The sequence below is a fragment of the Chenopodium album genome, chromosome 20, assembly GCF_948465745.1.
Source record: "Chenopodium album chromosome 20, dcCheAlbu1.1, whole genome shotgun sequence".
NCBI lineage: Eukaryota > Viridiplantae > Streptophyta > Magnoliopsida > Caryophyllales > Amaranthaceae > Chenopodium > Chenopodium album.
Genome location: NC_137853.1, coordinates 1,913,179 through 1,925,347, shown reverse-complemented (window position 1 = coordinate 1,925,347; position 12,169 = coordinate 1,913,179). Strand labels below are relative to the sequence as shown.

Sequence of the window (12,169 nt, the reverse complement as noted above, 5' to 3'; positions counted from 1 at the left end):
TGTAAAAAAAACGGGTAAAAGGACCATTTAAAGGCAAATAGGATGATTCCACCCACCCAATTAAACTCTCGTAAGGTATTAGGGACCACGGTAAACATCTCTGCAATTTTTATATCCAGGCGAAAAAAGGTCAAAAAAATTACAAAATTGAAGGTTATATATAATCCACAGTTTTTGAGGAATTTTGAAGTTTCGGCGCCCGGTGGCGAAAAGTGTTGAGACCTTAAACCTGTCAAAAACTCACCTGACCCGAGGACCCGACCTTAACCGACAATGATCTGAACCCAGCCTGTACTCGAACAATGAGGTGGATTATAGCCTTCAATTTTGCCACTTTTTTGCCATCGGAACCAAAACCTCAAAATTTCCTTAAAAAAGCGTGGATTATAGCCTTCAATTCTGTAATTTTTTACCTTTTTTGCCCGAAAATAAAAACTGCCGAGATGTTTACCATGGTCCCTAATACCCTCCAAGAGTCCAATTGGGTCGGCGGAACCATCCAATATGCTCTTAAACGGTCATATTACCCGTTCAAAACTAGAACTGATTTCGTAAAATCAAGCCTACCACGGACGTTTATGACAACATATAATGATCATATGTGGTTTCAAACAGAATTATATGACCCCGAGATGTATCCTTTAGGTTCTCAAGAGTTTTCACCATCGGGCCCTGAAACCTCAAAATTCCTCAAAAAGCGTGGATTATAACCTTCAATTTTGTAACTTTTTGACCTTTTTTCGCCCGAAAATAAAAATTGCCGAGATGTCTAGCGTGGTCTCTAATATCCTCTGGAAGTCTAATTGGGACGGTGGAACCATCCAATATGCCCTTAAACAGTCATTTTACCCGTTCACAACTTGTAGTGAATTCGTAAACTCAAGCTTACCACGAACGTTTATTACAACATATAATGATCATATATGGTTTCAAACGGCATTATATGACACCGAGATATATCCCCTATGGTCTCAACTCTCAACACTTTTCGCCACCGGGCCCTGAAACCTCAAAATTCCTCAAAAAACGTGGATTATAGTCTTTAATTTTGTATTTTTTTGACCTTTTTTCGCCCGAAAATAAAAATTGCCGAGATGTTTGCCATGGTCCCTAATATCCTCTTGAAGTCCAATTGGGTCGGTACCCGACCTTAACGGATAAAGATCTGAACCCAGCCTGTACTCAAATAATGGGGTAAAACTAATGACCTGTAACCTGACTTGAACCTGACCTGATCTTAACCTAAAACCCATTTGATCCACTATTTTATGACCTGAACCTGAACCTGCCCCGACCTGATAGTAACCGTCAACTGATTTAATCCGACCGAAAACAATCCGAACTTGAACTAGTACCCGACCCAATTTAAAACATGAACCCGAGTCATGGAAGGTTTAATAAATTTTTTTATACCTTTTATCCAACTTATATACTGGTATAATTCTGCAAACCCTCAATCCGATTTAATAAAATCTTTTGTTCAACTTATATAAGTTTTGTTCTCTATTACTCGTATATAGGTTTAATAAAATCTTGATGATGTTTGATCAAATTATGGAAGGCGTAATTATATTGTTCAACTTGGCCACATCGATATTTATTAGAATTGAACTTGAACCAGAACCCGAATCAACACTAACCCGGACCCGAATGTACCATCTTGTTAACCCATCCAAATCCGACTCAACACAACCCGAACCTGAAATTGAACCCGGTCTGATTTTAACTCGAATTGAACCTGACCAATCTCCGAAAAGGTGAATGACCCGTTATAACTTGAATTGAAATTGACCCCACCTGAACCTGATCTGAAGCTAGATTGACCCGACATAATCTGATCCTGATTTAACCCGAGATCTTATTTGACCCGACCCAAACCCGACTTGAATACCCGGCTCTCATATACATATATATACATATATATATAGGGGAAGGCTCTTGTGAGAATTTTTCTTATGTGAGAATTTTTCATATGTGAGAACACTCTTTATGTTCTAATTTTTTACTCGTATGTTCTAAATTTTAAATCTAATGTTCTAAACTTTTCCTTAGGTGTTCTAAATTAAATAAAATGTTCTAATTTAGTACTCACATGTTCTAAACCATAAATTAGTTAAGTTTGATGTCATAAATTTTAAATAACTTGTTCCAAAATTTTAGGGTTCGTTTGGCATCACTGTGATTTTTTGTTTTTGATTTTTTGTTTTTTAAAATCATACAATATATGTGACATAATGAATCAAAAATTAGTCAAACTTATAAAAACCATGATAATTATGAAAACTGACAACAAAAAAGTTGAACCTTTTTCTTGTTTCCTGTTTTTAGTTTTTTGTTTTCAAAAAAACTGGAAACTGAAAACAAAAAACAATGTCAAACAAGCCCTTAACTTATATGTTCTAAATTTTAAAACGTGTGTTCTAAGATTTTTAATTATATATTCCAGATTTTAAAGCGTATGTTCTATATTTTTTTACACGTATGTTCTAAATTCTTTACTCACACTTTCTATATTCTATATATATCAGTTTGTTCTAAATTTTTATTCACATGTTCATAATCTTAAGTCAGATGTTCAAAATTTTACTCATATGTTTAAAATTTCATAAAGCAAATTTTTTAAATTTTTAATCACTTGTTCTAATTGTAAAATCAGATGTTCTAAACATATTACTCACACAAATGTTCTAATTTATTACTCATATGTTCAGAATTTTAATTTGAGTCACATGTTCTAAAATTTTAACTTGCATGTTCTAAATTTTTACTCACATGTTCTAAAATTTTACTCAGTTCTCATATAAGTATGAATTTTCACATATGGACCTATTCTCACCGGATCCCTCCCCTATATATACACATATATATATATACACATATATATATACATATATATACAGAGAAAGTTGTATGTTCTTTTCTCCTCAATGCGACTTCATCACATCAATCTTTACCTTATAACTTTCTACATTCTTGAGTAATTGCTCACATTTTCAGTTTTGCACTAGTCACCAATTCAAATCTCCTTTTTAGTATTTGTAGTTACTTTTATACATTACGATATACTCGTGTGAGATGTTATTTGATTCCTCTCAATTTGTACATTCAATGTATCTATTTTTTTTATTGAAAATTAAATATATTGATTAATGGTTCAAATTGCGTGATGTAGAGCATACAATCCATATGGAGCAATTATATTTGAGAAGACAATTAAAAGCTAACGAGTGCCGCCGAAGCGTTAGATAAGATAAGAGAACTTAAAGTGGGATATAAACATTAATTACATTCGTCTGCGCGTGAAGTTATCAAATTCTTAGAGACGCTTGTTAGCAAGATCCATTTGAGAAAGGATGAAGTACTTAATTTCCATCCATTCACTTTCAAACATTTTAATTATATTTTCCACCTACCACTAAAGACTAGAGCAAGGCCTAATTAATGTATGTATTGTGTTGGCTTTCTAATTACAAAATTGATAAACCTAATTCATGTACAGTACTTTTTTTTTTTTAGGAATTCATGTACAGTACTTTTTAAATATATTACTCATGAATGCCTGACCCGTTAATTAACGTTTTGCACTTAAAAAATATACAAGCATGATATAATTTGCTCTGCGTGACACTCCTTTAGGTAAAGTAGTTAGTTGTTAATTAAAATAATAAGTTAAGTTGTATAAAACGAAACCTCGACACACACGAAGAATAACAACTGAAAAATAAAACGGATAAAGAGATCGAGCATAAACTTCTACAACAATAATAACCCTAATAATAATCTTCTGAAGATGACTGGAATGCCTATAATATACATGGAATCTCGGCCTTATAATTTTTTTCATCACTGACTTTAATTTCAATGGAATCATAACCTTTGTTATATATTGTTGTAACATCTTCCTATGATTTTAGGTCAATGATCATAAATTAATAAGCTTTTGAAGGTGTATTCTTCACTTAATATAATTTTCACTTATCTTATCTTAATTACATTCACACAATTTTTTTTTTTTTTTTTGGAAAAGCTATCTTGTATTCACATGAGACCTTATTAAACTTACTTAATTTGAATTTGGGTAATTTTTAGGCCATGCATGTGTTTCTTTATCTTACGAGAAAAAATGTATCAAGTAACATTATTTCAGTTCAGTTAATAATTCAGTAAAAATTAGCAACTTAAAAGAAGGAATATGATTAAAAAAAAAAACAATAGAAATAATATAGAAATAATTTAAGTTCAGGTTAATTAATTTCAGCAAAAATATTTTCAATAAAGTAAAATAAAAAGTTAGTTTAGCAAAAATAAAATGAAGAGAACATACCCTTATGTACAAACCCTTTCCATAATTTTTATTTTTATTTTCTTTATTTTTTCTTATCTAAAATTATTTGAAATTATAAGACCTAAAATAAGTGAAAATTAGGTTGAAATAACATGACCTTAATACCCATCAGCTAAGATCAAATGAACTAATGTATTATACATATATCCTTACATTAAAGTGTGTTAAATGGTAATAATAATAATGGTTAATTTGAAGATATCACATTAAATATAGAATCATCTACAAATTTTTAATAGTATGAACACAAAACTTTGATTTACTGTACATTATATTCTAAAATCACCATCATTACTCTTATAATTATCCATGTACATGGAGTACTAAAATTTTTCACAAATTAAAATCATGACAAATACTTAAATGTCCAACAAATATCCTCTTCATTAGTCCAACTTCTTAATAATGTGTTAATTTTTAAAGATTATAAACATTAAATTTCAACTTTTATAAACTCCCCAATTACATTAGAATATTATATTGTGTATTAATTCATGTATCCATGTCTTTTTGCAAAATTATGTGGTTTAATACTTTAATGTCTTACAAGCTACACAAACTTATAGAGAAAAAGTTGGTAGGAGATGAGAAATCATCATGAACAATGTGGACAATACATTAATTATATTTTTCATCTTTCAAAAATAAAACATAAAATTCAAAAAAGAAAATTACAAACATTAATTAAAATTAATAAAATTTTGTTGGTAGAAAATTAATAGCCTTTTTTTATTCATCATTATAGGAGCAAAATCCTTTTATTTTATTTTAATTTTATATTTTTTACACTATTTAAGCCATAAAAAAAGCTTTGGTAGGACCTAGCATTGACAATACCTTATTTAATCCCTTCCTAACCCGTAGATTTTGTCCATTGTAACCTCCAAATCAACGGTCCATATTCGTTGACCTATTTGACCTTGACCTTATTACTCACTCTCTCTCCTCACGTAAAACGGAAAAACCCGAAAATTTAAAAACCTTCTTTTTACCATTCAATCGCGTGTATCAAACGCAACAATTTCAACGGATGTGATCATCACGTGAAAAACACGAGCTATTAAACAATTTGTTTAATAAATAGAAAAAGGAAAAGTTTTGACTTTGTGAGAAAGAGTAAAGAAGGCTACGTGAAACGGAAAAGCATAAACCAATTAAATACTGCCACGTGGTTTCAGAAACAGACGACTGAATAAGTGGCATTCATCGGTTTTTGTCAGAGAGAAATAAATTACGCTTCCTAGATTTATTTAATTTTTTTTTAAAAATAAAAATAAATTAAATTCCATAAATTTATCAAAATTTTAAAATCAAAATAAAGTAGAACGAACCAACTAAAAATAAAAACTTGCTTCATTTTTTTTTTCCCTCATTCTCTCTCTACTCTAGTAAATAAGAGTGAGTATGAAGTGAGAGAAAGTGAAGTTTAAGAGTGAGAAAGTTTTTTATTTTTTATTTTTTTGTTTTAGCTAAGGCAGATCAATCCAAACAAGTTCAAGAAAGATATAATCTAATACTCGAATATTGGTATATTCATTGCGCTCTATTGTTTTATTTTTTATGGTCCCGTTAATGTTACATTCTTTCAAAAAGATGATTTTAGGTTCATGTTTTTTTTATATCAAACAAAAAATTTGTATATTCGCTTTCAATTTAACTTTTTGTTTTTAATTTTTTTTTCGGTGTTTTGATTTTTCGTATTATTTCATGAGGTAGGTGGTTGTAGCTAGGAACTCAAAAAAAACCTTTTATGGAAGAGAATCATCTTGATTTTCCTCATTAATTTCTACTTTTTAATAATTAAACAAAAAAAAATTAATTAATTTCAAAAAAGTATTATTCCTTAGACTTTTTTTTAAAAAAATTAATTAAAATATAATTATTACACTCACTTTTTATCCAGTCAATCCTTGCATTATTTTTGTTACCTAAGATGTTAGAATGGTAGACAAATAATAAGATATGAATAAAGGATTATGACAACCTAACCCTAAGTTGTTAATTCTTGATATTGTCCTTATTTTGAAGATTTGGATATCAAGGGAGCAATTATTGGAGGAGAAATAGAATTGAAGCAAGTATAATTAGCATAATAATGTATGGAGATTGTCAAGTAGCAGCAGCATTACCTTCAACAATGGGAGAAAATGGGATGTCATCAACACCAGATTGTTCTTCCCTCTTCGCCTCGCCTCTTCGAAACCCTAATAATCACAACCATAATCATCATGTTAATGCCTTTACTTTTATGGCTTCGCTTCCCCCCGCCTTCCATCCTTTCCCTACTATCCTCCCTGTAATGTTCCTCATTCCCTCTCTCCTCTTAAGCTCTCCTTTTATTTTATGTGTTTTTTAATTAAATTATTTTATTAATTTGATTTCTGTGTATTTTTGTAAGGTGAAGGAGGAGAGAGGGAAGGAGGAGATGGTGGAGAGCTTGTCAGGAAGCGAACTCAACATGGAAGGACAAGGTGGTCTTTCCGGGAACGAGCTCGATAGTCTTAGTGAGGATCCGCTCAACCCGAACCAATCGCAACCGTCTCAGGGTGGTAAAAAGAAGCGTTACCACCGCCACACTGCTCGTCAGATTCAAGAAATGGAAGCGTACGTATATCCTTCATTTTTCACTTTCATTCGTCCAAATTTAGTTGTCACATAAAATATAAATAATTGTTTAAGATAATTTAATTATATTATTAGTCATATTTTTGTTGGGAATTTTTTTTTTTTGGCAGTCTTTTCAGGGAATGTCCGCACCCTGATGATAAACAAAGGATGAAGCTAAGCCAAGATCTAGGGCTCAAGCCACGCCAAGTCAAGTTTTGGTTCCAAAATCGCCGTACCCAAATGAAGGTGCGAAACCATATATTTCTCAAAATTGATTTAATTAGTAGCGTAATTTTTTTTTTAATAATTAATTGCGTAATTAGAAGAAATGATTTAATTTTTATTTTGAGCAGAAATGTAAATTTTTTTCAATCCTTCCCCTCGTAATTGTTTAAGTTGATGGTCTAGTAATCGGAGAAAATCCTATCCACATGTAAAAACGATAATAGCTGCACGAGCTATATCGGATCTACCATGGTAGTAGTGTATACATGAGGAGTACATTATTAACGCGGATAATTAATTGAAATCTTACATAGAATACCAAATGGGGCTAAAGGGTTGCACCATTGATGGCAGAAGCCAGCTGTGAGTGAGTGAGGGTTAGAACTGTAACAGTGACAGCTTCGTAGTTCCCTAGGAAGTTTTTTTTTTTAAAAAAAAGGACATAGGGTTTCATTTAATCAACCCTTGAAAAAAAAACACTGGGTATTTTTTTATTTTTTTTTTTTTTACTGTGTTTTTTTTTAAAAAAAAAAAAATGAAAGAAGATGATAATATTAGTACAGAAAATGAAAGCTTGATGATGAAAATGGAAGACTTTTAAAGAAGAAGAAGGATAATAAAGAGGATTAAATGAATTTACCTGTACCACAGTCATTCCCAAAGCTAAGAAATTTAATGGCTTAAATGTTCCCCACCCCCCAATGTTCATTGTCCCAGCTGTAGGCCTGTTGCACTTGTAGACTCACTTGTGTAAAATTTATTGTGCTTTTTTTTTTTTTTTTTTTCCTTGAATTATTACAGGAGTACAATACAATGAGATTATTAATTTCATACATTATGCTAATTTAATTTATGTGATTATCACATCTTCATTTCTTTTTAATTAAGCTATGTTAGTCACTCCGACTTAATTTGTCCTAGTGTCAGACTCTACTAGCTATTTATTCAAACTCGTGTTTGAGAGTACATGTGGTGGATTGAAAGGTTTGATTTGAATAACGTGATGATGTAATTTAATATGCATGTATGTGTTTGATTAGGCACAACAAGATAGGACTGATAATGTGATACTGAGGGCTGAAAATGATAACTTGAAGAACGAAAACTATCGCTTGCAAGCAGTCTTGAGGAGCCTTGTTTGCCCTGGATGTGGAGGTGGCTCCATTCTAGGAGAGGTCGAATATGATGAGCAGCAACTGCGCCTTGAGAATGCTAGGCTTAAGGAAGAGGTGCGTTCTTATTTATGGTTTATAAGCCACAAATTGCTAGGGTTCTTTGATTTTGGACTAGTGAAACTTGTGCTATTTCATGTACATATTGTCATACTATGACTTTGGCTTTTTGTGTTATTGACTTATTGATATATGTTTTGGATCATGGACATCTTAGTTATGATTACTGCTTCATAATTAGCTAAGATTATTCTTCTAATTAAAGTTATTGGTCCACAAATGATTAAATTTTTTTTTGTCATATATTGTATTCTTTAAGTGCAAGCAACATTTAGCTGATGCCTTAATAAGATCAGGCACACATTATTGCATTAGTAAACAGTTTGTTTAATGGTAGAATCATCACTAACTTCAAGTGTATTCTTTTGTGTAAGCTTGTTTGCATAATTAAGAAGGCTAATAACTGAAATCATAATTTCATTATTCAATATTAATCATAATAACTTGTCTCTTTTACAGTATGATAGAGTATGTGCAGTTGCATCAAGGTACACTGGCCGATCACTCCAATCTCTTGGACCATCACCACCACCAGCGGCTCTCTTACCACCCCCTTCACTTGACCTAGACATGGGCATGTACTCAAGGCATTTCCAAGAGTCAATGCCTCCTTGCACTCAAATGCTTCCAATGCCTTTGCTTCCCGAACCTACTGCTGAATTCCCTGGTGCTGGAAGTGGTAGTGGTAGCGGAAGTGGGAGTGGGAGTATTGGAGGTGGCCTAATATTGGAGGAAGAGAGGCCCCTTGCTATGGAACTGGCCATGTCTTCCATGGATGAATTGCTTAAGATGTGTCATTTAAACGAACCCCTTTGGTTTCGCAATAGTAGCAACTCAATGGAAGTGCTTAACATGGAAGAGTATTCTAGGATGTTCCCTTGGCCTCATCACCATGCTGATCCTCTCAAGCAACACTACAATGAGTTAAGGACCGAGGCTACCAGGGATAAGGCGCTTGTCATTATGAACAGCATCAATCTTGTGGATTCTTTCCTTGATGCTGTAAGCCCTCCATATTACTTGCATTATTAACATAATATGCTTCTTCATTTGGCTATTGTCTTCTTTTTGTTTTTCATTTTCTGATCAGTCCATGATTTTCCCTCTTGTCGAATTAACAACAGAATAAATGGATGGAGTTGTTTCCTTCCATTGTCTCTCGTGCCAAGACTGTTCAGATTCTCAATCCAGGAGTCTCCGGTCATGCAAGTGGCGCACTTCATCTGGTTAGCTCATTCATGACACATTGATCTTTCTTAAAAGTCACTTGATTTCTTTTAGTTATTAACTTGTTTTCGAAATAGACAAACACATTGATTATCTTGTACAACATGAAAAGGCCTTGATCATGATGTTTATTCCTTCTTGCAGATGTACGCGGAGTTGCAAGTGCTTTCACCATTAGTACCTACTCGTGAGACTTATTTCCTCCGGTATTGCCACCACAACGCAGAGGAAGGCATGTGGGCAATTGTTGATTTCCCTGTGGATAACTTCCAAGGAAGCCTTCAACTCTCTCAAAATAGTATTCCTAGATACAGGAAACGCACTTCAGGCTGCATCATTCAAGACATGCCCAATGGTTACTCAAAGGTAATTACAAATAATACATCACATAAATGAACTAATTAATCCCTACCCTACACTCTTCTGTAATGAACAATTGCTATTATGACATTAATGTAGGTTATATGGGTTGAACATGCTGAGGTATTAGAAGAGAAACCGATCCACCAAACTTTTGATCAATATGTTCATAGTGCGATGGCATTTGGGGCAAAACGTTGGTTGGCTATACTTCAAAGGCAATGTGAGAGGGTTGCTAGTCTCATGGCCAGAAATGTATCTGACCTTGGAGGTTGCAACAAACTCTAATACTGATTTCTTTGTTATAAGTTTCATTCTATCTAGATTTCAGCTGAACTAACCGGCAAAATGTTGGTCATGCAGTGATACAGTCACCAGAAGCTAGGAAGAATTTCATGAAGTTGGCACAAAGGATGATAAGAACATTAAGTGTAAATATAAGCACTTCAGGGGGTCAGTCTTGGACTGCATTATCTGAATCTGCGGACGATACAGTTAGGATTACAACTAGGAAAATCATGGAACCAGGGCAGCCTAATGGTTTGATCCTCTGTGCGGTGTCCACCACTTGGCTGCCTTATTCTCATGACCGGGTTTTTGATCTCTTGAAGAATGAATATCGAAGGTCTCAGGTAATTTGGCTCGTGAAATTTATTAGCCTATGCAATCATACGTTATTTTATTTGTAGGCTTTTATCTGAAAGTACTAGTTTTAGAAATACAATTAACTATGATTATGTTTTTATGTTTTCCAGCTTGAAGCTCTTTCTAATGGAAGTTCTTTACATGAGGTGGCTCATATCGCGAATGGATCTCATCCAGGAAACTGTATCTCTCTCTTTCGCATCAATGTGAGTATTTATTTTATCTTCTTTGTTACAAAACTTATTAATCTTTTTTTTTTTAAATTTTTTTTTTTAATTTTTTTTATAGTGGCTACAATCTTTATAATAGTTATTGCATCAATAGGATATGCTCCATTGATAGTAAAAAGAAATCCACTGACATCAAGGGTGTAAATTATTTTTATTGTTTCAATGAGTACAAAAACTTGTAGTTATCTTGATAATATCACATTGTTTCTAGGTTTATGTTCATGAATCTCTTAATTCGTACTCGTACTTGTATTTATGAATGATTATATCATTTATGGTTGTGTTTAATTGCGTTATTTAATGTTAATTTAGGTGGCAAGCAATTCATCACAGAATGTGGAGCTGATGCTGCAAGAGAGCTGCACAGACCCCTCAGGTAGCTTAGTCGTGTACGCCACAATGGAAGTTGACTACATCCAGCTAGTGATGAGTGGTGAGGACCCTTCTTGCATTCCTCTCCTCCCAACGGGGTTCTCCATTATACCCCTCGGACGAAACAATATTACACCCGATGCCACAACCAGCACAGATGGCCAGAGTTCCTCCAGCAACATGGGTGGCGGATGCCTCCTAACAGTCGGAATCCAAGTCCATGCAAGCGCAAGCCCTAATGCCAAGCTAAACCTTTCAAGCGTGAACGCCATCAACAACCACATCTGTAGCGTGGTCCACCAAATCAATGCTGCCCTTGGAAACACCAACGGAAGCAGCAATGCAATCACTAACACCAACAACGACGACAACATCAACAACGCTAGTAATACTTGTGTTGCTTCAACCAGTAATAACAACGCTGTTGGCTCGTGAGTTGAAACCAACAGCGTTGTTGATTACTTCCCTCCATGTTTTTAATAGATTATTGTATTTTGGGAGGGCATAAAGGAGTCATTATAGATGAGAAAAAGTACAAGTGGAAGAAGTAGACTTGAATTTTATTTTTCTTTTTACAAAAAATGGTAAATAAAAAATCTACTACAACTACTAATGTACGAGTAGTTAGGTGTGTGTGGGATTAATGAAGGAGTAAGAATTGGTGGTGGAAGTCAAGAGCGCACCAGATGTGATCCTTGGATATGGCTAAGCTAGTTGGTTGGTCGGCCGAGGCTAATTTCTTACCATACATCAAGGGTGTTGGTTCGGGCATTGACTTCTGCTTTTACTCATTTAATTTATTATTGGGTCCTTTTTTTTTTTCTTCTTTTTTTTTTAGAAAATTATATTTTATGGAACTTTTTGGTGGATTACTTTTTATTGATGTAATTGAAGAATTTAGTGTTCAATTTATGAGTTCATTTATG

At 33.4% G+C, this 12,169-nt stretch overlaps 1 protein-coding gene across 1 annotated transcript; it reads left to right on the top strand.

The window, feature by feature from the left end:
* The first annotated feature begins 5,680 nt into the window (after window positions 1-5,680).
* LOC145598195 (homeobox-leucine zipper protein HDG5-like) lies at window positions 5,681-12,169 on the top strand. Its single transcript, XM_081654515.1, has 12 exons — window positions 5,681-5,872; window positions 6,374-6,641; window positions 6,750-6,949; window positions 7,081-7,198; window positions 8,218-8,406; window positions 8,869-9,411; window positions 9,534-9,635; window positions 9,781-10,002; window positions 10,096-10,267; window positions 10,360-10,628; window positions 10,752-10,847; window positions 11,184-12,169. The coding sequence occupies exons 2-12, from the start codon at window positions 6,441-6,443 to the stop codon at window positions 11,676-11,678; spliced, it is 2,607 nt and encodes an 868-aa protein (XP_081510641.1). The 5' UTR covers window positions 5,681-5,872; window positions 6,374-6,440; the 3' UTR covers window positions 11,679-12,169.

Excerpts from the sequence above, each read along its gene's own strand:
- LOC145598195 (XM_081654515.1), top strand. The coding sequence starts at position 6,441 with ATGTATGGAGATTGTCAAGTAGCAGCAGCATTACCTTCAACAATGGGA. Across the intron at positions 7,199-8,217 it reads ATCGCCGTACCCAAATGAAG|GCACAACAAGATAGGACTGA; the intron begins GTGCGAAACCAT and ends GTGTTTGATTAG. Across the intron at positions 10,003-10,095 it reads TGCCCAATGGTTACTCAAAG|GTTATATGGGTTGAACATGC; the intron begins GTAATTACAAAT and ends ACATTAATGTAG.